Raw genomic sequence first — 26821 nt, forward strand, 5'->3', positions numbered from 1 at the left:
GGAGGGGATATGTGTTCAATGGAGGTTGGTGAGCAGTGTGTGTCTGTAGCAGAGGCTCTGGGTGCCTTCTGTCCAGCTGCTCCATCTCCTCTTGGTCCAGCTCCTTGCAAACAGCCTCATGCAGGAGCCATGAGCACTGAGAGCTGTTCAGGTTGCACCTGGTTGATAGCTCCACCCTAAGGTCATGCTGCTATTTTGGGTTTTCAACAGGATTTCAGTTGCTCTTTGCCAGCTCTCATTGCCATCCTGTCAGTGCAGGACAGATGAGAGCTGCCTATGACACAGGCTGTGGGGATAATGAAAAGGAAGGGGTGTCCATCTGCCTCTACCTTGATGTACACAGTATTGGTGTGGTGAACTTTAAGCAGCAACAACACAACCCAGTGAGCAGCCTGATGAAATAAGGGTGGTTTGCAAGGCCTGACCAGTGTGGCTCAGGCTGGTGATGGGTCCCTAAGCTGGCTGTGTCCAGGCACGCGTCACCGCCGGCTGTGGGAGGTGGAAACGCAGGGCTCCAATGAAGCACAGATGCAGGGTGCAGAGCTGAGTGCTTCAAGGGACAGAGGGTACCAAAGCACAGGGCTGGAGCTGTCTGTGCACACTGACCCTCAGGGGAGGTGGTGCTGAGCATCCCCTGGACCGTGTGGGGCTGTTCCGCAGTTGTTTGGTGATGGGTTTGTTTGTGAGATGTGGGTCTGGACTTTGGCTTCCAGTGCCTGAAGAACAAGCTGTGTTCTTGTTAACCCCTCCAGCGCTGCACCTGCATTCAGCTCAGGCAGAGGATGGGCTTGGTCCTGCAGACCTGCCGCATTCAGCAGCTCCATTAGCTCCCAGTGGCAGGACGCGGTGCTCCCTGCGGCCCCAGCAGGAAGCTGCTCTCTCACGAGGGTACTGGTGAGGACACCGACCCAGCACAGCGCAATGGAACTGCAGCAGCTTCCCCTGCCGGTCACTTTCATAGCGAGGATGCTCACGGGGAGCAGGAGGTGCCGGACACTGCGGGCGTTCCGGGACAAACACAGCTGAAACCGGGTAAGTGAAGGAACGAGAGGGAATCCGGGAGCAGAGCCGGAAAGGAGCTCCGAAGGAGTGCGGTGGCTGTGGCTGAGCAGGCTCTGGCCCTGCAGGGCCTCCTGGCAGCAGCAACGCTGGATCCTTTCTTTTGTTTCACTTCCTTAACACCCTGAGCTCCCCACACAAGGCAGGCACCAGTGAGCCCCATGCTGAATGCACATGTATTTATTGGAACACATTTCAGCACAAAGTCTAACACGAGCACAGGAGGGGAGGGACAATCTGTACAGCATCCTCTGGACAACACAGACCTGCAGCCCCACGGGCTCTGCTGCAGCTCCAGAGGCGGCTGCAGTCACACAAAGACAGCTTAAAACAGTAACAGATCTCACCAGCGGCTCAGTCTGAGCTCCCCTCGGGCCTGGCTGGGTAGATACAAGCATCCACTGGACAGCATCACAAATGGATGTGCTGAACCACTCACAGACTCGTTTAAAGTTGTTTGCAGAAAACATTTGGTCTGAAAAATAACAATCTGAAGGCCACATTTTTCTTTGCACATAATCCTGTCCTACCCCCAGCTCCGAGCCCAAGAGCAGCCTTTCCCTCCCTGCTCCCTGCCCTGCTTTGCCACGTGAGAAGCCACTGAGGCCAGAAACCACTGAGGCCAGACTCGGTGCTGGGGAATCATTCTGGTTCCAGCACCATGAACACACAGTTCCTCTGGTTCCTCAGCCCAGGTGAGGCCACCTCTGCCTCACTCTGCTGCCATTAACTCGTACTCAGATGGTGGCAAAGCTCAGACCATCGCCTCTCTGGCTTATGAAGTGAACAAAGAGCGTTTAAGAGCCCCACTGAGAAGAGTTTTGCCTTTTGCTTAGAGTGGGGTGTGAGCCTGGAGTCCTTTGGGTGGTATCGGAGCTGTCCCAAGGAATCCTGCCTGTTCCTGAAGCTACCACCCGTGAGCTGAACCCCTGGGAGGCTGCACCCTGTAGCTACAAAGGTGCCAGGAGCTTTAGCAGGAAGAATACAGAGGAAGGGCATGGGAAGGAGGACTCGTGTCTGCCAGCTTCGCTCTCCGAAACCATGCTGAGCACATGAAATCAAGGAGAAAGACACCCCAGAAAGGGCAGGGCCATGAAGGTGTGGCTGTAGGGGCGAGGGGAGGAAGAAGGGGCCTCTTTCAGTGTTTCTTAATTGATTGCAACTGAATCTGCAAGGATTAAATAAAGAGTTGTGACAACCGTGTGTGCATCCCCAGCACAGAGCTACTGCGAGGCCTTGGGGCTTGCTCAGCTTCAACTCCAGCTTCCTCTAGCTGCAAAGCTGCCCTCTGGAAACGTAAGTAATGCTTCAGTATCTTTGTACATGTGAGTCAAACAGAAAAGTGCCAAAACCTGCAAAGGAGCAGACTGGGTTCACTGGGGCAAGGTGGGAGTGCTGGTTCCTGGTCAGCAAACAGAAGGGAGAGGGCTCGGGTCAGAACACATCCTTGTGATGCTTGGCTGCAGTCTTGCCCCACAGCTTCACCCAGAGATGAAGTAGAGAGAAGCTGCTTTTCTCCCCTTTATGCCCAGCACCCCCCTACAGCCAAAGCTATGTGAGAGGCCAGGGGAGGGAACCTGCCTCCCCCAGAAGTGGTGGTGGGAGCTGCACTCGCCTTCCAGTACCAGCCAGCGGGAGAGGTTTGACTCCTTGGGATTCCCCAGTCTTCCATCCCACACGGACGCCTCTGTGCCATCCATACCTTCCCTGCCCCAGCCTGCACACATCACACAGCCCTCGTCTCCGCTTCGATCTTCTGCTCCCCATGGAGGTTCTCCAGTTCCTGGACCTGGGCCACATTCTGTCTGATGGCAATCTCTGGGCCCCCTCCGTACAGCGTGCTTAAATAAATCCATGTCTCCTCAGAAATCTGCCCATAGTCAGCACCTGCAAGGGACAAGAGCAATGATCAGCCCTGCAGGTGCACCACAGCATGAGGATGAGGATGTTCTCTCCAGCCACCTCCCCTGCACAGGAGGGGTTATACTGCCTGGGTGAGACTGAGAACTCTGCTCCAAGCTGTCCAGGGAGGGACAAATGTGAGCAAAGCAGGGGAAGCAGAGGACTTTGCATAAAGGTTACTGAGGAAGAGAAAAGCAGAAAGAGCTGCATTGAGAGGTGAGATGCAAATGCAATGTATGTACTTGGCAGAAGAGCCCAGTGGGGACAGCATAGGCAATGTTACTTCACAAGCTGGACCACAGCAGATGCTGCAACACAAGATCAAAGCTACAGTGCAGAGGGGAATGGTGGAAGGGGCCTGGGGAACAGCATCAGGAGGAGACGGGGACTGCAGGCGTCACTAGAACAAGTCTCATCAGTCATACAGGAGCTCCCAGTGGAGAGCTGAGATGGCTCACTCAGGACAGTCAGCACTGGGTTGTGCAGAGAACTGTCTCCCTCTGCACCACCACCTTGCTCTGTGATCATTCCACTATGGACACCCAGATCCAGCAGAACATTCCCCACCTTTAGGAACACTACAAGGCAGCAAACACCAGCCTTACCCTGCTTAACTTGCACATGGCCACCCGCTTTCGTGAGTGCAATCTTGCTGTTGTCAATGGGTCCGGGAGGCTCTGCAAGAGGACAACAACCACGTCAAAACCTCTCTGCTTTCCACGATGCCACCAGACTGAACATCCCCTGAACTCGATCTCTTGTTATTTCTGCCCCCTTGGGGACCTGCAGGCAGCCCAAGGGGCTGGTGTCTGAACTCGGTTCAGCTTCAAGTCACACCAGTCAGTGCAATGCTCACTGAGGACCTGGCAAACAGACCCATTTCTGTTCTACCTCTCACCCCACCTGACTCCAGAGGTCTGTGGCTTCTTACCATTATCCTTCCCCTTGACAAAGGCTTCCCACTCACGGAACCACTGCATGCTGATACAGTAGATGACACTTGGGGACTCCTCTGCCTGGAAAGCCTTGTTCAGCTGGGAGAGCAGAGAACAGAGACATGCAGGAAGGATTTAGTCACTCCTGAGATCTGGGGGAGCCCTTTCCCTTAACTGCAAGGCAGCCTGCTGCTCTTCAGAAGAACCTCATGTCATCCCAACACCTTCCCCATAACCTGCGCCTGCTGACTACAGCAGGCAGGAGACTAGGATGGTTTCAAACCTGATGTCTGCATACAGCCATGCACAGCTTTATAGTGTCCCAGCTGCCCTCTGTATGCTGCTAGCATGGAAGACCCCATGGTCCATTTCCTCACCAAGCTGTAGATGATGTTCTGGAGCACATGGGCAGGAGTTTTCCATTGTCTGTGATAGGTCTGCACTTCCCACCTCTACCCTTTGGCATTGCTTCTGGATGCTTCCCATACCAACCTTAATGAAGGTGTCAATTTCAATTCTCCTGCGTTTGGCAAGTGCTTCAATCTCCACTTGGCAAATGGAGCACACGTACAGATGGTTCACAGCAGGGCCACCCCCAAACCTGAGCACAGGAAGAGAGGGAGAGGAATGGAGAACTGCGGGAGAATAGAAATGCTTCCTAGCCCTGCATCCCACAGAGATGGGTGTTTATTCCAGACACTGCTGAAGGAGGAAATAATGCCTTTACTCAATATGTTGAGGGTCACAGTATTGCTCTGGGACAATGCACTCATACAGCCCATTTGGTTTAGATTTGGAGGCTCTACCCAGTACCAATCCTTGCCAGTCCACACTGAGTACTGCACACCTTTGAGGTGCTCTGGGAAGCCTTTATGACTTGGTCACTGCCAAGGTGTGAAACAAACCCTGAAACTCACTGGGGAAAAGACTGAAATGGCCAAACCCACCTGTTGTAGAGATATTCCCACACGTTTTGGGGTAGGATCACAACCAGGTCATCGATATAATGGTATTTATTAGGAGGGATCCCTGTGCAGGAAAGGCAAGAGGAAGAGTTAACCAGGGAACTCATTATTGCTGGGTAAAGACACAAATAGAAAAAGGTTGATCTTCCTTGCTGAAAACTCAGACCCTGCTGCCTTTGCTAATGGGAGACTGAAGTTCATTAACTGTGGAGGTTTCTCAATTCATGGCCTCAATATCTAATCAACTGCTTTATTTCCAATGAGAGGTTTATAAACACGAGGGCTCCCCAGGGCAGATGAAGCAGCAGAACAGTAAAACAGTATCAGCTCTCTTCAGCAGCACATGTTCCATTCTCCAAACAAACACTGGAGGCCAATCTCGCTGATAGGGTAACACAGATAAATGCTGCCTTATCTGCTTTCTACAGGTTTGTTTCTAAAAACAAAAGGAGAACTGAAAACTGCTGTTTCCCAGCACTACACATCCCTTGGGATCAGCAAGACAATGGGGTAATTGTCTCCCTGAGCAGGCTGGAGTTTCTGCCAAAGAAGTGGATCCTACTGCAGCATACACTGCATGGGGATGACAGCTGGAGCTTTTTCCTTGCATTTCCTAATGCACCAGGGAGTACAGTGGAGAGCTGCTATTCCCAGGTCCAGCAGCATTCCTTACCTCCATGAGAGCACAAGAAGGTGTGGTTGGTGATGGGACCAGGCTCAGCAAAGGTGTTGAATTTATTGAGCCACTCTCGGGAGATGTAGAACTGGAGTAAGCTGTGCTCCTTCATGCTGGCAAGGGACACGACTTTCTGACGCTCCCGCACAGCCTCTTCACTGCTTTTCCTTAAATAAGGAGAGGAAAAGAAAATGAAGCAATTCCTAAAAACTTAATGTTTGCAGAACACATTTCTGGGTATCCTGTAGCCAGCAAGGACTGCTGCATGCAGCGCAGAGCTCACCTGTAGAACAAGACGTAGGCTTCTGCATTCTGTACCACGGTCTCATGGACTTCAGTGACATACTGGTCATCAAACTCATACCACTGGCCATTGATCACGTTCTGGCAGTAAGCTATGTAATGCCCACCTGGAACAGAGGGAGCACAGCACTGCTGGGATTCAGAGTGCACACAGCAGTCAGGCCTGGGCTAATGTCAGCAACACAAACAGAATTAGCTGTTGGCAGAGAACAGAGGGACAAAGAAGGCCTAATTCCTGTTCAGCCAAGCTTTGAGGAGCAGCAGAGCCTGGCACTGTCACCCTCATCTGCCTTCCATGGAAGGGCCTCTCAGTGAGGCTGAACATCAGGAAAGGGTTTGAGCCAACCCAATGGTCAGCACGAAATAGCTGCAGGGGATCTGTCAGAAGCTGCTCAGTTCACCTTTCAAAGGGCAGAGGATGAGCAAGCCTGGGAATGAAGGAAGCAGGCCTTAAATTGTCCTGCATTCCAGAAGTGGTGTTGGCTCATCCTGGAACACACTTCTGCTTTGCTCATACTCATCTCATTCCTATTCACACCTGTCTGCACTCACAGAAGAAGGACTTACTGCCTGCTGTGCCATGGTGACAGATGACTGACAGGAGATCATAGGTGGTGATCTGGGAAACACACTCCTTGGCTAGGAAGGGTCGCAGATCCAGCCCTTCCAAGGGGAAGGAGACATGACTGTTGATCTTGAAGGAATACATCACCTCATGCCGGAATCGCTTCAGGTGGATGCAAAGAATCTAAAAGACCAAGGAGAGAGAACACCAAAGCATGGGTTTGCCATGGGTATTCTGCTAAAACAGCACATCTCTGTCCAGCTGAGCCTTGCAGAAGTTCTTCACCTGGTGGTCATGAATCCTGCTGCCCCATCAGCCTGGTCTAGATACAGGACTTTGCCACCAAAGCAAACTGCCATTTCTGTTCCACCTGTTGCCTCACCCCCTCAGTGGCTGCTAAAAGAAAACTAGGAAAGAAGGTGCTTTTTACTCACCTCTGGTAGCCTGAGGACTTTGCAGTACTTTACTCCATTCCGCAGCCTGAGGGAGGAAATGAGCTGTGAGAAATCTTGCAAGCAAAGGGATGCCAGAAGGTAAAGCTGAGTCTTGCTCACTTTCAAATCCCAGACAAATCCTGAATTCCAGCAGCAGCCAACTCAGGCTCCTTGCAGCCTCCTTCCCAAAGGAGGCATGGCATGAGCAGTTTCATATCCTTCTTTCTTTCCTCCCTTCCCCCCCCCCCTCAAAGCCAGCACTTTTCCAGTGTGTGCTCAGTGACCTCTCAAGAGCAGATCTCTAGCATAAGGTAAGGCAGGTTTTACAAGCTACTCAGCAGAAGAAACATCCAGGCAGAGAGCACAGCCAAATGTTTGCCAGTAGTAGAGAGAAAGTTCCAGAAATACAACATAATACAGATAATGCAAACTTACTTTTTACACCGTTCACAGCTGTACATGTTGTCCCCTGTAGACAAAGAGGAGAAAGCCATTATTCAGTTACTCATAGCACACAACGCTGATATGCCTACACTTCCACCCAGGGCAAAGAAACCAAGTCAAGCAACCTCTTGGGAAGCCAAGAGAATGGATCAAGATGAGAAGAGATGAAAACAAACACTCCTCTCAATAAGGCAAGAAAAGAATGCAGTCAACCAGCAGAAACATACGATTGCCCATGAGCAGAAGTGAACACAGTGAATTGTTTGAGTCCTCTGGATTTCCCATCCCTGAAAAGCCTCACTTCTGCTCAGAGATGCTGAACTGCCAACTTTTGGTTCCACCAGTCTCCAAGTGAAATACTGAGGCAGGATTTCCAGGGGATTTACTCTGCCTCCAAAATGCCTGTGAAATACTTGTTTTGTGCCAACTTCACTAAAGAAAACTCACCCTTCAACTCATCTGCTGCGAAAAAGGCAGCAAGGCAATCCTCCAGTGTCACAACAGGACCCCAAAACCAGCTAGGGATACAGGACACCACAAACCTGCAGAAGAGAGGGGATCAAGAGACAGAGTTATACATAAAATAGCTGGACAAGAGATCTGAAGGTGTGTGACAGAACTAGAGGAACTGTAGAAAATGGTTTACATGAAAAGGCTAAAAAACCTGCAAGGTATCACATGTTGTCCTCCAAAAACTGGTTACAATTGACATGCTGCTGTAAAAGACACTTTATTTACAGCTGCCCTGCAGCACTTTAGAGCAAACCCAGAATAAAGAAGTCCTGCACGGGAACACACCTCCGGATATACTCCATGATGAAGGCAATCCAGCCTTGGGAGGCATAGTTGTCCCCACATGTCCCTGTCTTAGCTGGCACATTTTGGTAGATGGCAGAGTGCAGTTTGGCCAAGTCCTCCTTCCCTGGGATTGGGAGCGACAGGTCCTGGAATGTCTCCACTGTCGTAGAAACCTGGAAATACCCAAAAGGAAGAAGTCTGTGTAATGGAGCCGAGACCTGACCTTCATCACCTTTCCTCACTGCTTGGATTTTGTTTAAGCTAGAAACCTGAGCTGGCACTAAGAGCAACTCACTCTGGCCAATTAGTCACTGCTGTTAGCAGGATGGCTTCTGTCATGGTTTTTGTAGCACTGGAATTAGTTTTCTAACATGAATGTGATACTGCTAGGCCTACTCAGTAACAGCAAATAGACCCCTACAGAGAAATACAACCTCTTGGCATGGCAGGTTTCTCACACCTTTCCCTGCCACCCCACCTATCATCACTGTAGCAGGCCTACTGCACCCCTGAGTGTGTGGAATAGGAGCACCGCTTCCTAAGAAGAAATCTACAAGCAAGAAGACTGCTCTTTGACTGACAGCCACCAGGAGACTCACTCTGTCGCAGGTGAGGCACTGCACCAGGCTGAGAATGGAGCCATCAAAGATGTCTGAAATCACACTGCGGTAGCGAAGTTCTTTCTTCTTTTTCCCAGAAGCCTGCATCTGGGCTGAAAGACAGACAAAGCAGCCCCATCATGAGCAACTCCTTCCCAGTCTCTTGTCTCAGTGGAGTCACGCAGCACAAGAACACAAGACAAGTGCTGTCCTGAGTGTTCAGACACCATTTGCGTGCCAGTGAAACAGCAAAGCCCATTGTCAGCTGACATGAAGAACGTAAAGAACACTGCTGTTTCGTGTGGTAAAAGAAAGGGGGAGGTAGCCAACTAAGCCAACACAAATGTGCCAGTTCTCAGCAGGCAGAAATTGTCTTACTGGAAATCCTGTTGCCATCCTTTTACAAGTTTAGAAGCCTGGCCCTGCTTTTCTGAGGTCCTGAAACATTTTGCTGTGAGCTTTACACCTTACATCCTCTCCCCACTCACCTGCCTGTGGAATCTGCCCTGTGACATCTACCATGTGTTCCCCTCATGTCTCACACTGGAGAGGACTCTGCACAGCAGGCACTGGCCAAACACAGAGTTTTGTTTAATAACAAACCCTCTTCCCCATGTACACGTGCATGAACACAGAGTGCTTTTCATCTGACCATCTGTGGCTGTGCTGACCTCAGCCAAGGGGCTGGGACACAGTTGAAGAAAGAATGCCATTACTGAACAGCTGTGGGGACAGTGGTATAAGCACATGCCATTGTGCTTAGACTATGCAATGCTGAGGGATTTCAATTTGCAGTTTGCCTGGGATGAAGAGACCAATTTGATAACAACAGAAGCCAGGCTCTACTCTGAAGCCTAACAATGCTCCCAGCACTGGACTGACATCTGCAGCCTTAATTCTGTTATTGTGAGCCCAAGATGTCCAGGAGGCAGGATGCTTGCTCTCAATAACATCATCTTACAGTTATTTGGCCCACATGCTATGAAACAAAGTCTGGCAGACAAATGTTTACACGTCTCCATGCTCCCCTAAAGGGACGGAGCTTGTGCCTGGACTTCATAGCCATTTGATTCATAACAAACACAGAATGCAGATGCAGACATGGAAATCATTCCAGCCTCCTGTACAAGAGCATACGAGAACATCTGTTGTACCTAGAGCTTGACTTTACCTGAAGGTTTACTGTAGTGTCTGCCTAGTACTATTTTAGAAAGCACTCATGTTCAGGGCAATCAGCACTTGTTACAACTGGTAATCAAGAATGATGATGGACTGCTTCTCTCTTCTGTAAATGAGCCCCTCCTCCTCTGCATGCTCCCCCCTTTGCCTCCTAGCATATGCTCTTTGCACTACCTTTCTTGAGGATGTAGGAAGGTCCAAGCCTGGCAGGACTGGAGCGAGGAGGACTGCTAGAGAGCTTGGAGTGCATTTCATGATGGACTGGACTGCAGGGACGTGAAGAGCAGCGCACGTAGGCATCATTGTCAGGTTCTGTTGGGGAAAATGAGGAGCACTGGTGAAAACCCCAGTTATGAAAGGCAACCCTATTGCAGTCAGTGTCTGCCCAGCTCTGTGTTCCAGCACAGAATCTTTCCCAGTACATGCAGTTCAATGTCTATTAACTGTCCTGCTTGCACGGGTTGGCAGATTCAGCTCCCTCAGTGAACAGATACAAGTGCACACAGAGCTGTACTGAATACTTAATAATTGCATATAAAAAAAACCCAACCCACCATTTTTTCACACTTATGACTAATTAGGTTTTACAGCTTGTTCCTGTATCCATAATCCACATAAACAGCATTGCTGTCTTTAGTGCCAGCTGGCAGAGTAAGACTCGTATAAAAAAGTGCTGAAAGATCGACTATGTTCAGTTTGAGGTGACTCCACACCTACGTCTTCTAACTGCTGCTCTTTTCTTTTCCCCAAGACACAGAAATGCACAACCTGTGCCTTACCCTTTCCTGTTCACAAAGCCCTCAGCCCACCATTAACAGATAACCTTCTTCCATGCCTTTTCCACAGCTAACATTTCCCCAGGCCAGCCTATCAGATAAAGTAATGTACACACACAAACCCTTTTCCTTAAATTAGGAAAGGTTTGGCAGAGGCAGTTATCGCTGCCTTCAAGATGTTGTCTTTATTCGGCACTTTAGTCTAGCCAAGCACTTCTCTGGTTCACATATTACATTTTCTTACAGAAGCAATTGTGCACAAAGGCAGAATTACTTCCAGGGACACCGAGGAAAATCTTGGATGCAAAATCTCTTTAAACCCATAGAAGGAACAGTCAGTCGCATTATGTGTTGTCTGCCACTGTCCCTGTATAGGGTGATAACATGTCTTCTCACAACTAACACAACTGGAAGAGGTGTATACCTGGTGTCCTACATGGGCTGGCAGGACGGGGAGCTGGCATCATCTCAGGAGAGGCTCTGCCATCAACTGGCATCATAGTAGTATCAACATCTGCATCCTCATCCACCTGCTCCGAGTTGCTGCGCCGATGGCCACAGGAGAACTTCCTGTCTTTCATCCTCTCTTTCTCTGAGATCCCTCTGCCTGCTTCATCCGGGATCAACAATTCTGTCTCTGCCAGGGTGCTGCTGCCCATGCTCCCTGTGGTCCGACTCTGACCGTCTTCACCTCTGTCACTGCTTGAGTCACAGGAGAGGAACTCATCCTCTGAAGGACTTCGGTCACCTTCTCGCTTGTCATCCTGGTCACTGGTATCCAAATCCCTTGTCTCAGCAACAATTGGTTCTTTCAGCTCTTCATGAAGCTGATCCATCAGGCACCGCAGGAATTCCTGAGTGTCCTGAAAATCAGGAGTAATTCCATGTTAGTATCCATCCAGAAATGGGAGGGGCAAAAGAGGAGATGGCTCTATTCACAGCCTCTTTAAATGCTGCCCATTGCCACCTCTGCAATACAAAGACACCCTGCCAAGGCAGAGGGAGTACCGTGGTGATGTACCAAGAAGCCTGTCTGCTACATAAATGTTTTTCATTCATAAATGATAAAAGGCCCAAGTTTTATCTGAACATCTTCACCTGAAAGACACTGAAAAGCTAGAGAGCAGCCACAGCATGCAAACCATAAGGTTACTTCTTGGTGTTTATCACTGGTAAGAAGCAAGAGGCAAGGAGAAACCTACTGAAGACATCAGGCCGCAGAGAACAGACCCCTACCCACAAAACAGATTTCATGATCACTGACTTCAGCTCATGGCAACCCATCTCAACAGATTCAAATCTTTAATAAATAGGGAATAGAATCAGAAACCAAAGACTGTACAGTCTAGATACAAGCTCCTACATTCACAATACATAGTAAAAGGATTGACACATTGGCTTCAAAGGACCTGCTGGAACGCAACTTGATATTCTGACACCTCCAGAAAGTTAATTATGATGTTTCTGTTATTTTACGGAAGTTTGGCTTTCAGCCTGCTCTTCCTTTCAGCTTTATCTCTTTGCAGCTGAGTTTTCCAATCCAACGTACTTCACATCAAAGATAAATATAGTTCTTTCATTAATCATTTTTATCCTGTTTTGATGTTCTGCCAGCGCCATAGCTTAGATGTACTGTCACTTCTCTTGTAAATTTTCTAATCATAGCTTGATGTTTACATTTTATTCTGAAGAATAAACACAGGAGAGACGCTGATAAAAAAAACTTACAAGAAAAAAGGATACTGTATTTAAATAAGATTTGGTTTGCTCTAAGTCCCAGAAAAAGAAGATAGAACATTCATATCTTTATTTTTTTAGAACAGATTCATCAAGGTTTCTCAGCTCTGAATAAATAATACCTAACTCCCATATAGGATGTATCAACAGATCTTAAAGCCCTCTATAAAGAAGATGATCATCATAATTCCAGAGGTGAAAAAGCTGACACAGGAAAATGCACTGATTTGGTATCAGCAAGCTGGAAGCAGAGCCTGGAGGAGAACCCAGATCTCCTAAATACTGACACAGAATGGACATGACCCAAGCTCAAGCTATTCCTCCTGAGCACAAGCATCACTGCTGAAGGAAGAAAAATCCCGCCACCTTTGGAATAATGGCACAGTTTTGAGGACCCACCTGCTGTGCATAGCCTCGGAACATGGGATTGACGAGTTTAATCCCATGGGATAGACTGCTTGGTACAACATAACTTGGACTGTTTAGATATGGAAAAGAGAAAGAAAAAAGAAGTTAGCTTGATTATCAGGCCTGGAGGCAGTTTGTGTAATAAGCCATAGAACAGGTTGTGGAAACTAGTTAAAGAGGACCTGCAAAACCTGGGCATATATTTCTCTTTGAGCTGGATGACACACAAATGAAGAGAGAGAAAATATCCGTAGTCATTTCAGTCTGTCCTTCCAGAGAGACTCTTCTCTAGAGCATATTTAACTTAAAGCTCTGTCCTTTGTATCATCTCAAGTAATTCTTTCCAGAGCAGAGTTTTGCAATTAGTTACTTGTTTTAATTTGCAGCACTGCATCTGTCTCAACATCTGGGTGGGTTGACCACCCAGTAAATGAGGTAAATCAAAACCAATACAAAAATGACAGTATTGCTTCGAAGTCTACAGCCTTCTCTTCCAGAAAGACACAGTTCACTTTTGCTCTGTATCTTATTTATCCCTTCTTAACAACTAACATGAAACAAACATGCAATGCCATGAAATTTCTTCCTTTTGTTTCAGTTGATTGCACAGAGCAGACTTCTTCAGGTTTAAACAGAGCTGCAGTATTTTACAATGCCCTTTGAACTGGTCTAGAATTTGAACCAACAGAGAACATTTCTCCAAGCATCAACTTATATCTTCCACTCCTCAGTAGAAATTCCTGTATAACTTTTTCTGTCCAAACCATCAATCCCTCTGCTAATCAAGAGCAGTGCAACTAGGTGCTGGTCAGTCCATGCAAAATGGCCTTTCTTTTGCTTAGAAATGATTACCATTTTTTCTTCATTGCCAACAGGAAACTAACATAGCTATGAATCACAGAATTATAGAATAGCTAGGGTTAGAGAGGACCTTAAGATGGTCTAGTTCCAACCCCCTGCCTGTTCAGATTAAGTTAGAGAGTGAACACTCACCGTTTCTTATGCCAGACCTCAGACACCAGCTTTTGGTAACTTTTGCACAGTGCTGGTTTCTTATCCGTGCGGACCAGTCCACCACATTCCAGAAAGAACTGTGTGAGAGGTGGGCTGCAAGAAAAAAAGAGACTTCAGTGCACAGAAACTTCTCCTCTGCTTCTATATAAGGTTTATCAAAACTTAAATGCATGCCTTTTGGAAGCATACTTAAGATACTGTTTTTAAATTCAAGGGATGAAGTGATTCTAGATGCAGACTTCTAACTTGAAACAAATGAAAAGGCTGATCTGAATCTGTTCCCAGTACAGGGAAGATATCCTGGAATTAGTTCTCAGCAGTATGGCTAGAGAATATTTGAGGATATGGGTGGTTAGAATGATACCACTGGGGAGAACAGAAATGTGACATGCCTTCCCATCTCTGTCACAATGGAAATGATGGACTTTTACTTCAAGCACTCATCTGAACATGAGGCTTGTATGTAGCCACAGGTTGCCTATTCACTCACTTTCCTACTCTAAACCTTCTGCTGCCCTAAACAAACACTAAATCTTTCTGCACATGGCCTGGCTGATTTCTCTTTGCAAGACTCATGAAGGTCTCAGATCAGAGATGCCACTTTTGATATTTAGTGAAGTCTGGTAAAGAACCTACTGAAAGGCCCTAACGCCTACCAGTTAGAGAGAGCCTGAAGTGCTGCATTCATGTAGCAGGAGTTCCCAAGATTTTTCATTCCAGTAAGGCCTAAAGCACAAACAAGAGAGGCATGAAACACTTTCCAGACAAGCTGCTTTCTACATTCCCCCCCAAAGGAGAGGGAATTCAGCCCTTTCTAGGCAATCTTCACAGTCTGCTCTCAGGAACCTCCCAGTGCAGGTCCTACAGATTGCAGTTACCCTCACAGCCCTTTTATCAACTTGATTCAGTTACCTCTTGGTTTCAAATCATCATCCTCCGATTCAGATTCACCTTCATCAGCCACTGCAATTGGAACAGCTTTCAGAGGATGAGAAGACAATGGTGATTCCTAGATTAAAGACAGAGAAATAAGCATCATGAGAGGCTTGCCTAGAGAGATGAGTTGTGAGAGATACTATCCTTCACATAAATCAAGCCAGCCTTTAAATATAATGTACTCTGGAGAGAGAAGAACCAGTTGCACTGCCTACCCTTCTCACTAATGCAAGAGGGTGGAAATGGTACCATTACTGCTTCCAATACAGATGATAACAGAAGCATCCAGGAATATATAGCGGTGACACAAGTACATGTGGTTTTGGTCTAGCAGCTAAAGCTTCCATGGACCCTGCACTGAAAATGAAGATGTGACAGAAGACAGAAACAGGATGCCTCAAAGAAAAGATTCAGAAAGGTTAAAAAAAGAGTGAAAACGGGTATCAAGTAATCTGAAAGTCTTGCTGGGAGATGCTACTGCTGCTCCTCTGGCTATCAGTAGCTACTTTCAGCAAAAAGAGTTTCTATCACAATGAAAGCCTTGACAGCAGCAGAAAACACATGGTTCATTTTGCAACAGGTAAATGAAAACCCTGCCAAGAGTTCAACCCTGCCATGCTGGGACAGACCCACCGGGTCAGTGAACTTTACTGGTGGTGACTGAGTGTGCGTTGCCAGCCGCTGGTCCAGGAACACCTCCTTCTCACAAGCATAACACCAGACGCGGAACGTGGTCAGATTCACCGTCAGGTTGTGCTTCTTGGCCTACAAATTAAAAGGTGAAATAATGAATCTGGCTCAAGTTGAAGCACTGAACTACCAGATTAGGTAATGGGAAAAGTCCAACTCTGTGTTAAGATGGACAATAGAGAAAACTCACCTGTGCATGAAGTGTGCTGTGGTCAGCAAAGGATTCCCCACAACCAACGTAAGGACAACCGATCTAGGGAGAGAAAAGAGCAGAAGTACAATGGACACATCAAATTAGACCCTTCACAGAAAACTCTGCAACTCCAGTCTCACCAGCAGCTGCAGCTTTAGAACTGATCTTACCAATTTTCTAACCTGCTTTTTACTCAGGGCCTGGAATAAGACTAAAAACTGGAACTGTTTGATTTAAGAAAGAAAACCTGGAACAAGGTTTGCACCCACATAAAGGCTTCATTCCAAGGCACCTGCTCCAATGGGCAGCTCATCTGAGCAGTCTCAAAATGACTGAATAGTGTAAAAATAAACTGCCCCTGCCCACCCACATGTCCCTTGTCATTCCTGTCCACCACACTGCCCTGAGCAACATCTGATGTCTCACATTTACAGCCTCCCTCCACAGCTGCCAGCAGAGGCAGGACCCAGCCAACGGGCAATGCTGGGCATTTTATTCATTCCTACTGAGACTACCAGAGGACAATGACCTCTGGGGACTGAACTGTTACCTCTTGCCATATTTTGATAGTGTTAGTCTTTAATCTAGTGAGTCTTTTCCTTGGAAGCCATCAAAAACCAGTGGATAGCTCTACCGCAAACCCCCTCTTTGTTTCCCATGCTTTTTGTTTTCCAGTGTAAATGATACTAAAGATAAGTCCCACCATATCATGCACACAAACAGCAAGCCATTTTTACCTGAAGACAAGCCCAGAGATTTGGTCCCACGGCTCCACAAGACTGGCAAGTTCCCTGCATATTCATGATAAAAGAAGGTTTGTTTGCTTGTTTGGTTTTTAAGTAACCTAGTCCTACAAGAGTGGGAAGACAGGCCTGGCCAACCTGCAGCTCATAGGATTTCATTTCTTAATACATTTCCTATTAAATATAACACTTTGCAGCATTTCAGCTAAGTGACACCTTTGAAGAGGATAAAGTGACAGTGAGAAATAGATCAGGGTTAGGGTCAATAAAGACCCTATGGGATATGTGCAGGGTACATGAGCATTGGAAGAAAAGTTTCTGCCTCACCACTGTGGATATAGGCAGCATTTTCTTAGAAAAGCGAACATGCAAACCCATTCACAAGAGCTAAAAGGGAAAGGACTGACAACCAGAACATGCTGTACCTTGGATTTGAGCAACAGATCATCCCTGGTCACCTCTCCTATGGAATCCAGGTGAGGACAGATGTCTCTTGTATCCCCCATTTTCACCAATGCTCGCTTGCAAGGGGGGTGTTTTCCTAAGACAAGAAAGGATAGTTCTTTTCAGAGACAGGTTAGATTTGCTCTCACCGATTGTAAGAAGACAAATTAGCATGATTTATGTATTAGATATTATGATATCCATCTTTGAAGTTCAGAGATCAAAACAAATCTAAATCTGGAACCAGACATATTAGCCAGCACAGTTCTGACCCACTGCTTAGTGGCTGCATTGCGGTATCATAGATAACGGAGAAGGAAACACATGAATAAAGCTCATAATCTGTAAAAGGAGGAATGTTCAGAGGTGCAGGGAGCTGCTCAGTACCCAGGCATAGCTTCAGCAGCACAGCTGTCAGGTATACGGATGGATATGCTGAAGCCTCCAAATGAAAACAGCAGAACAGCAACCTACTGACCACCCTCTTAACCTTAAACTCCCAGACTGTCTGGATTGCAAAGCATCTCTGAATGATGCAGAGTCCTACAGCAATAAATAAAAGCTCCCATTAACTCATACATGCTTTACATATATAAATGTATATACGGACTATACCATGAATACTCCATGAACATGACTAGACTGATAAGCTACACTACCCCCCAGAAACTGGGTGTGCTGAGCCAGCTCAGCAGGTGGGGTGGGAAAACCAATGCAGAGATCTGAACAGACAGGCAGAGGGAAAAGAGATAAATCTAGTGAGCTTGTTTGCATGAGATTTAGATTAAAAGGGAAAGGGTGCAGCAGCCCAAGACACACATATTTAGCCTACGATGTCTAAGGGCTTCATGCTACCCACACTGTGCTGATCTGAATCTAACATTTAGTTATTACACTACTTTATCAAGCATTAAAAATATGATGACTGTTATAAATAAAGCCGAGCAAGAGGGAATTAGATCTAAATGATCTGTAACACAGACAATCAGTCTGCAGTCCCTAAGGAGTTTACCATTTGATAGGCAGCTTTTGAACAATGAGCCATATAACTCTCAAAGACTGTAGAAAATTTACCAACTCAGAGGATTTCATAGCTGCATGTTTATGAGCATGATAAACACCTTCATGGTGGTTCGTAGGTAGGTAAGACTTTAAACATGTCTTGGTAACAAAAAATATAGTCAAAAGAGTTCGTGTTTCTTAAGTTTAGTTTAAATAACCTCACTCATGGCTGTTAAAAAAAGAAGACAAGTGATAGTAATAACACAGACCAGGCTCTGAAATATTACTACTGGCTGGAAATGAAGCAGATATGAAAAGCCCAAGCCATTACAAAAAAATAAGTGGAAAAATCTGATGAACTTGACATTAATGGCTCCCGCAGCAAGGTTGCTACACTGCTGTTTTCCCATTTTGAGGACATTTTAAAGAATTCCCAATGAATCGCTGGCAGTGGGGGGAAAGAAAAAAAAAGAAAAGGAGAAATGAATAAGCCATATCAGTAACACTTATCTTGGGAGCTGAAAAGCTTGCCTAGCACCTTGCCTTGGCAGAAGACAAACCTCAAGATAAGTTTATGCCAATGTTTTCCCAGCACCCTGGAACGGAATAAACTGAACTGGAAGAGCAAAGCAAAACTGGAGGGGGAAGAAACAGTATATGCATGCTAGAAAACACATTACTGGTTGTAACCAGGATCTCAATAACCTGTGAAAAGATGTTTAAACAAACAACGAACAATTTCATGCAGCTTCACAGAGAAGTATCATGTTACACATGCTGATTTAAAAGACAAGTGACAGAAGCAGGGTATGTTTGACTAACACATAAAACTGGGACACTTTCAGCTCTGAGATCCTTCAGACTCAAACCCTCTTCCCAAATGCATCAGCTGGTCCAGGTAACAAAAGGAAAAAAGGTATCAATGCCATGTTTGCTATTTCACCTTCCCTGATTTCTTATCCCTTTCCAAGTACAGGTTTCCCAGAAAACCTAATGAAAAAAGTTATTGGTTTGAAATTAATTCCAGACCTCTTAATCTTCACCCTCTTAAGCTAACTGTGAAGTGGATCTGGAGCTCATGGTGTTAAGTACAGTCTTGTGGATGTGGATGGTTTTAGCTCATTCCACGGGACACCACCCTCCACTTGAAATTAAACCCTTTAAACTTCCCAGCATTAGGATGCTGATCTTCCCACCTGGGGCTTCCCTTTCTGAACAAACCAAGGAAAACCTCCTTTTTGCTTCCCAGACCTGACTGGATGCATCAGAAAAGGTTTGAGTCACAACTGTTCTGAAGGAAGTATTCAATCCCTACCTTCCCACGACTGTGCCCTAAGAGGTTTCAGTGGCACATACAGCTCTAATGCTGCTCAGGAAACTAGGAATTTCATAAAAGCACTGTCAAAAGATTATCTGTGCTTGTCAAAATGTACTGTGTATGATGGGAAAAGAAGTTACCTTAAAACAAGTCTTTCAGCCTGTCTTTCTCAAGCACCACTGTGGAAGAAACAGTACATGAACATGTCAGAACAATTCCACAGTAACTGCAACCTACTTTCAGTTGCTTAAACTGCTGCCAAACCCAGTGTCTACATTAACACATTTCTCAGTTGTTTTTTTTTGCTTAAATCAACTGGTTTTGTACCAAAGCTAGAGCCAGCTGTCAAGAATCTCAGATGCATGCAGCCTGATGCTCTGAGGAATAACTTAGTATGAATGAAAGAAATCTCAACACTGTTCATCCAACAACTGACAGGTCTGCTCACTCATCTTGCATAACCTACCAAGATAAAGGAGTATCTGCAGTAGTTCTGAATGACATTTTATACTTGAGATACTGAAGAAATATTTACTCAGCTAACCTACTAACAAGGAAGAACCAGGAACTTTCGACTCTTTGCAGAATGTTTGAACTGCATCACGATCACGTATTGGACATCCGTGTGGTTTATGCAGAACAGGCGAAGGGGCCAGGTTTTAACACGGATCACAACATGACGGCACACCCAGAGATTTAGCTTCTCAGGAAAAAAAAACACCTTTGGGAACCCCTGCTTCACTCTGCTACGTCACTCCTCAGCACAACAGACCCTAAAACACAAGTCCCCTCCTAGCAGACGCTACAGCTGTTAAACGTGAGTGAAGTTCAATAGCCTGCACGCTAGATCGGGGTAGGACGAGTCACCGGCCGAGCCACCAGCCGAGCCACCAGCCGCTCCATAGGGTCCTGCTCCGAGGGTCGCGGGGGCGTCGATGCCGCTGTCACCCCGGAGCAGCCACCAGGCCCCGGGGGCTGCAGGACCGCCCCGCTGACCGGGCACCGCCGGACCTCAGGGGGGCCGGCCTAGAGCCCCCTCAGCCGCTGCTGCTGCATCATCCCCGGCGCAGCGCGGCCGCCCTCCCCACAACACCACGTCCGAGGTGTGACAGGCCCCGAGGCCCAACCGCCCCCTGGCCCCTCTCACCTGCGGGATGCCCGGGGCGCCGCTGCCCCCGCCCCGCCGCGGGGCTGCGCTTCAGGCCGGATCACCGGGTAGGCCGCGCCCTGCGGCCCGATGCGGGGAAGGGCCGCGGCGCCCCGAGCAGTGCGGGGAGGCGGTGGCAGAGCGACGGGGGCCGCGCAGGCCGGGGGCGGGGCGGGGGCCGGGCCGCGGCGGGGCGGAGCGGGGCTGGGCGGGGAGGAGGCGGCGGCGGCGGCGCTGCGCCTGTAGGTACCAGGGGCCGTCCCAAGGGCTCCACAAGTGGGGGACCAGAAGGGGCATTTGTGCTCTGGCATCCCTGACTCACAGCGGCGTGGGGGGGCTGCTCTGCCGGGATAAACCAAAGAACTTCTGGACTTACACGGGAGCTCATCGCGTGTGACAACGGGAGCGCACGTGGGAGGCTCGGCCCGGCGGAGCTTCCCCGGCACCGGCGGATCGTGCCGGCCGCGGTGCTGGCGGATGGGCGGTGCTGCCCGGCTTCGTCGCGGGGCTGTGGCGTCATCGCGGCGCGACGCGCCCGGCGCGGCGGTGTTGTTGTGGGGTGCGGACGGCGGTGTGGCGGCTGTCCCGCAGAGCCATGCCGGCCAAGAAGGCCTTCCGCCAGCGGAGGGGGGACTCCGAGGAGGAGGAGGAGGACGAGCAGGTCGCCGAGGAGGTCAGGTGGGTCAGCGGGGAGCACGGCTGGGCACAGCGGTGCTGGGGGCCGGCCATGTCTGTCCGTCACACAGTCATGGAGCGCTGTCGTGGTACAGCTTCACCGCATCGCGTCACACCGTTACCTCGTCACGTTGCTGTGTCACTGCCTCCCAGGGCCCCGCGCCGGGAGGGGGGTTCGCCCCCGGGAGTCTGATGCTGCCGGGAACAGGAGGGGGACCGGAGGTCTGCAGACGGGGGCCTCGGTCCCTCTTCTCCCTTCCCACGGGCCGGGAGAGGGAAGCGTTCGCGAGGGGCCAGACCCGGAGCTCCCCAGAGCAGCGCTCGGTCACGGGTGACCGACAGAGCCTCTGCTCCTGCTTGGCACCTGGCTGCTCGCTGGCATCGCACACCACTGCAAACCTTCACTTCTCGTCACTCCAGCCTTTTGAAATTCGGCACTCAGAGATGATCTGTCTTGTTCTCAGTGCTTTGAGTTCCAAGCAAAATCTTTCTGGTGTCTGAAAAATATTTTATGGTACACAGTTAATGGCAGGTTCTGAAAGACGTGTCTTTCAATCTGTCTGGATATCTGATGAAGTCAAGAGTGCGCGTCAGTCTATAGAGACGTGATGTTTACATTTACCATTAGCTTTCTTCTAAGTCATCCGTGCACTGGTGTATCTGTAACTCTCAGCTGTGTTATATTCGCTTAAGAGCTGCTGCTACTTCTGTAAATGGAAAGCTAGTACTGATCATTGAAGGAGGAAAGGTGCCCCACATTTTATGTTAGTGGCCCTGTGTTTTATTGCAAGGAGAATATTGGCTGGGGACTCAACTGAAACCAGGGATCCTCAGCTCATTCTTCCTATACTGGCATCTTATTAAAGCAACATTTATGTGCTTCTTTCCTCAACCAAGAAAACATCTTGAAAGGACATAACCAGCAGGTGTCATGTGGGTTTTGGTTTTGGTGCTTTTTTGGATTGCTTTAAATAAATGGAATTGCTTAAATTAAATAAAATTTTAAAAATCTATCTAATCTGTAGCCAGACAAGTGGACACCAACATAGAATCATAGGATCACAGAATGGTTTTGATTGGAAGGGATCTTAAAGCTCATCTACTTCCAAGCCGTGACCAACCTGGCCTTGAACACTGCCAGGAATGGAACATGCAGAAGTCTAAAGCAAAGTCTGCCTAGAAGATTCTGTATTAACTGCAAAAAGTCAAATTAAATTAATTAGTTAAGACCAAAGCATCAAGTCCTAAGTCAAATGGTTTTTTTTCTTCAGGTTAAAACTTGAGGAAGCCAAAGAAGTTCAGAACCTCAGAAGGCGACCTAATGGGGTGAGGTAAGGGATGTGGCACCAAGGATGTGGGGTTGGGTTTTGTCCCTGAGTGAAATGTAACAGTTCAGTCACTTGTCATGTGCCTCCTGGCAGTAGAAACTATTACATGTCAGATAGTGCCAATCCTGTGTTCTTGATAGAGAAGTTTCCACATTAAAGCCTGAGGTTGGAAAAAGGCAGGAGTTTGGTGCAAGTACACAGTGTCAGTTTACAGTGAGCAAAGTCTGTTCTGTGTCCTGGCCAAAAAAAAGATTAGGATTGGGATTTACTATTAAATGTATTTTCACCAGATTACTTCAGTACTGCACACATGGTTTAAAATTGGATACACTCAGACCTCCTCCACCCTAATTTCCCTCTCCCCTCTCATCTAGTGCTGTTGATGATCTGAGGAGCTTATTGAAATGTGCACCAGCAGTGAACTTGTTCCTTATTTTGGTGACTCATTGGAAGGCACTGAAAACTGCCTTAACTTCTCGTCTCTCCAAACCAGTAATAGCTCCTCTATCCAGTTTAGCATTGATGCAGTGTGTGAGACCATCTGCTAGATGTAGAGAAGGATAAAGCAATGCAGCATTGTTGGTAATATGTTCCATTCCACTGAATTCTGTTTCTGTATCTGCCTGACTAGCGCTGTAGCTCTGCTTGTGGGAGAGAAGCTGCAGGAAGAAGCAACACTTGTGGTGAGTGCCAGGTGCTTTCATCACCTTGGTGTGGAGATGTAATGATGTGAAAACATCAGTGTGGTCCAGCTGATCCCTGAGCAGGTCTGGCCTGGGCTGGGGTAGGGCTGATGGCACAGCTCAATACTTACATGTTTTCTGTGGTTATATCCAGATCTCAAAGACTAGCATTAAACTAGAGGGAAGCTTCAGGGTTTCTTATTATTCCTTGTTTTACAGGATGATCCATTTAAGATAAAATCAGGGGGAATGGTGGACATGAAGAAGCTGAAAGAAAGAGGCAAGGACAGGTGGGTGCATGTGAGGTCTGAAGACCTCTCCCTGAGCTACTACTGAAAGCTAGTAATGAAGTAACTAGATGTTGTTTTGCTTAGAAGAGTTTAACGTAATGCACTTTGGCCAGTTACTGTTGCCCTAACTTGACAAATTAGTTAAGAAAAAACCCAAACTAACCCCAAAACTCTAAGCATTGTGGTTTCCATATAGGATTAATGAAGAGGAAGATCTGAACTTGGGAACTTCCTTCTCAGCTGAAACCAACCGGAGGGATGAAGATGCTGACATGTAAGTTGTGCTGCTGTCTGTGATGTTGAATTTGGGGTTGGGTGTCCCTTCATGATTTAATTTTTTGTCTTGGTTTCTGAGCAGTCCCAGAACATCTTCCTGGTTCTCACTGAAACTTCCACTTGGCCGTTTCACCCCTGGCTACCAGGCTCGAGAAGGCTTTTCCATTGACAAAGATGGGAACTGCCAGCCAGCTAGTTTAATACTTATTACTGGTAGGAGCCTTCTCTTCTGGCCGTGAAAGAGCTTGGAGGATCTTCTAGTTTACTGGATAGGGTAGCAAATATCTTGCTTCTTGTAGTTGATGTTAGATGAGTTGTTTTGGGAGAGATTACTCTTTCCTCTCCTAGCTATCAGGACAGAGATGCAGCTGTACTTGGCAGTGCTGCAACAGACTACAGAAAGCAGGATTAAATATTGTGTGTCCCTTATGTGCTGCTGTTTAGGATGAAGTACATTGAGACTGAGTTGAAGAAGAGAAAAGGAATCGTAGAGAATGAGGAGCAGAAGGTGAAGCTTAAGAATGCCGAGGATTCTCTCTATGAGCTGCCAGAGAACATCCGTGTCTCCTCTGCCAAGAAGACTGAGGAGATGCTGTCCAACCAGATGCTGAGCGGCATTCCTGAAGTGGACCTGGGAATTGAGTATGTAGTTCACAGATCTGCTGGTTATGGCCTGAATTGCCAGGATGACTAACTGTTGAGTGACAGAGCAGCAGTAGGGCTGGATTGCACAGCTCTGGTGTGGCTCTCTGGAGGGATTGAGTCTTGTTCTGAGTTAGGGCAGTATCTGCCACAGCATGTTCTGCATAGGGACAGCTCCATGATTTCTGGCAACAGGCTCTTTATTTCTGTGACCTGAATCTAGCAATTTTAGGGAGGATCCATTTATGCCCTGTACTGGAAGAGAAACAAAGTATCTGTTTCTATAGCACTGCATCCTCACAAAAAAGCACATCAAATGCCATTGCAGTGCTATTATTATCCCCCAGATCCACCCACTTGGCAGTTCTATGCCTACTGCCCTTTCTAAACAGGATTTTTCCTTTTCTGTGTTTTTCTTTCAGTGCAAAAATAAAAAACATCATCTCAACTGAAGAGGCCAAGGCCAAGCTGCTGGCAGAGCAGCAGAACAAGAAGAAAGACAGCGAAACTTCCTTTGTTCCCACCAACATGGCTGTTAACTATGTTCAGCACAACAGATGTAAGTCTCTTGTAGCTCTCCTGACCCAGGTGTGACCCTCTCCTCTGCAAAGCAAAGCAATCAGTTGGGACAGATTCTGATGTAGGAGAAATTAATTGATGTATCAGGACAAGCAGCTGCCTGATTCCTTTTTCTGGGATGCTCATACAGACCTCATCTGGCTTGGTCTTTTTCTTCCATCCGCTGGCCAGGAGAGGGACGTATAACTCACGGCTGGACTTGCTGCTCTTGAACTCCCAGCTGACACTGCCTCATAAATTTCAGGACTCTTTAAGTTGTGTGCTGGAAATGCCTGCCTCGTGTGAGATTATAAATGATGGTTTGTAATTGAGAGAATCCATTCTGTAGGCTGCCAAAGCAGACAGGTGGTCAGGCAAACGTAGATCTTACTAGACAGGAGATGAGAATTCATTTCCGGGAGAGACTCTCATACTGCAGCCATCTGGAGGGAAGGCAGCCTTCTGCTGCATCTAACCATGCTTACAGGGGTGATTTAGAGTCAGATTTGTATGTTCTGACGGAAATTATGTGTCTTTGGGCTGCTTCTGATGAAATAGTGATACTGAAAATTGCTGTATCCCATCTTGCATGTATTGATTATCCATAGAAACTAATTACAAGAGTGTTTGTTCTGAGGTTCTGTTGCTTCTGCTTAAGATCAATTGTAACAGATGCCACAGAAATATGTCTGTCTGAATAACACTGCTTCAGATAATACTCCTTATCTGGTGTTTTTGTTCTTTCAGTTTACCACGAGGAGCTAAATGCACCAGTGCGAAGGAACAAAGAAGAGCCAAAGCCCCGTCCACTGAGAGTAGGGGATACAGAGAGGCCAGAACCTGAGCGTAAGTTCCTAATCTCAAACTCTTCAGGGGTCTTGCACAGAGAAATGATACAACTCTTATCTCCTTTTCTTTGTGTGCCCTGAGATAGTGGTCAAACAGAGCTATATATTGCATTTGATGTACCCCTGCATCACAGCTGGCTGACAAGGGTTTGATGGATAGCAAGGAGTACCAGGTTAGGGAGCATTGACAGCTGAAGCAATAACCTTTCACATACCAAGGGCCTGTATAAGAGAATTGGTGGGGTTAAGGAACTGTCTCATGTGAAAGGACAGGGGAATAATATTGCCTTCTCCTTCTTTTGAAGGGTCTCCTCCGAACCGCAAACGTCCCCTCAATGAAAAAGCAACTGATGATTATCACTATGAGAAATTCAAGAAGATGAATAGGCGATACTGATGAAACAGTCTTTGCAGTTGATCTGATTTTCCACTAATAAATGATTCCGTGTCCATGGCCTGCAGTGGATGTAGGTTATGTCACTACCGTCCCATGCTGGTGTTGCCTACAAAGCTTTTCTTGTGCTCTTGTAGTGAATCACTTCACAGGTGATTGTGAACTCTTTGGCCGGTAAAATTCTGTACATAACTAATTTCCAGTTATAAAACTTCTTTTATAAGAACATGAGCTTTCATGGTTGGCATTTTTTAGTGATTTTACAGACTCTGTTTCCCTCTTAACATCCTTTAAAAGCAGCAGTGCTGTTTGCCTTGTAAATATAAAGGGAAGGTTTAAAGCTGGTTTGCTTGAATTTAACTTCATAAGAGACTTGTGTTGGTTTATATTTTTCTCTTCCCTTTAGACTTACTTCTCTAGTAGTTCACTTTTATTTTAGCTGTTGAAGAAAACGGGGTCAGGTTGTAGCTTGAATTGGAGGAAAATCTCATTTTCAGCTGTCAGGACAGGGTCAGTGTGACGTCTGGTGCAGAGGCCCAACAACCAGTGTGATGTGTGGAACGTGAAGGCAGGATTTGCAACTTGCAAATAATAAAAGTGGTTTTAAGTGATCAGAAATGGTGTTTTTCCTTCTGGGATACACACTGATGGTTTCTGGGTGTGGGGGATAAGAGTATCCCATGGCTGTGCAAGGGTCTGTGTCCCATCACTCAGGAGTGGAGCCTCCATAAGGGGTGAGGTAGCCCCAGAGTTACTTTTTCTTTCAGAAAGAGGGGGAAAGTCTCTAGATCAGGTAAATGCTGCGGTTTATCCCTAAGCCTGTGCCCCCATGGTGGTCAGGGTTGTCGCTGCTGCTTTGC

At 47.3% G+C, this 26821-nt stretch overlaps 2 protein-coding genes across 4 annotated transcripts; one reads left to right on the forward strand and one right to left on the reverse strand.

Annotated features, from left to right (window-relative positions):
* Positions 1-1223: 1223 nt before the first annotated feature.
* USP20 (ubiquitin specific peptidase 20) lies at positions 1224-20713 on the reverse strand. 3 transcript variants are annotated; one of them, XM_034067297.1, is made up of 25 exons: positions 20268-20413; positions 19261-19299; positions 16782-16897; positions 16351-16404; positions 15611-15673; positions 15364-15495; positions 14707-14803; positions 14451-14520; positions 13774-13887; positions 12772-12850; positions 11060-11498; positions 10034-10171; positions 8681-8793; positions 8082-8254; positions 7731-7825; positions 7275-7308; positions 6840-6885; positions 6408-6588; positions 5821-5947; positions 5535-5704; positions 4844-4925; positions 4389-4497; positions 3893-3995; positions 3567-3638; positions 1224-2946 (listed from the first exon to the last, which is right to left on the reverse strand). In XM_034067297.1, exons 3-25 carry the CDS (start codon positions 16860-16862, stop codon positions 2786-2788), a joined length of 2733 nt encoding a protein of 910 aa, XP_033923188.1. In that variant the 5' UTR covers positions 16863-16897; positions 19261-19299; positions 20268-20413; the 3' UTR covers positions 1224-2785. The 3 variants fall into 3 exon arrangements, with proteins under 3 accessions (XP_033923188.1, XP_033923190.1, XP_033923189.1); XM_034067299.1 differs by lacking the exons at positions 19261-19299; positions 20268-20413 and adding an exon at positions 20644-20713; XM_034067298.1 differs by lacking the exon at positions 19261-19299 and having other exon boundaries at positions 20268-20407.
* C11H9orf78 (chromosome 11 C9orf78 homolog) lies at positions 20499-26572 on the forward strand. Its single transcript, XM_034067300.1, has 9 exons — positions 20499-20945; positions 22214-22273; positions 22902-22953; positions 23173-23243; positions 23440-23517; positions 23964-24161; positions 24584-24720; positions 25467-25565; positions 25873-26572. The coding sequence occupies exons 1-9, from the start codon at positions 20863-20865 to the stop codon at positions 25962-25964; spliced, it is 870 nt and encodes a 289-aa protein (XP_033923191.1). The 5' UTR covers positions 20499-20862; the 3' UTR covers positions 25965-26572.
* Positions 26573-26821: the final 249 nt, after the last annotated feature.

Source organism: Melopsittacus undulatus, chromosome 11, assembly GCF_012275295.1.
Source record: "Melopsittacus undulatus isolate bMelUnd1 chromosome 11, bMelUnd1.mat.Z, whole genome shotgun sequence".
Classification (NCBI taxonomy): domain Eukaryota; kingdom Metazoa; phylum Chordata; class Aves; order Psittaciformes; family Psittaculidae; genus Melopsittacus; species Melopsittacus undulatus.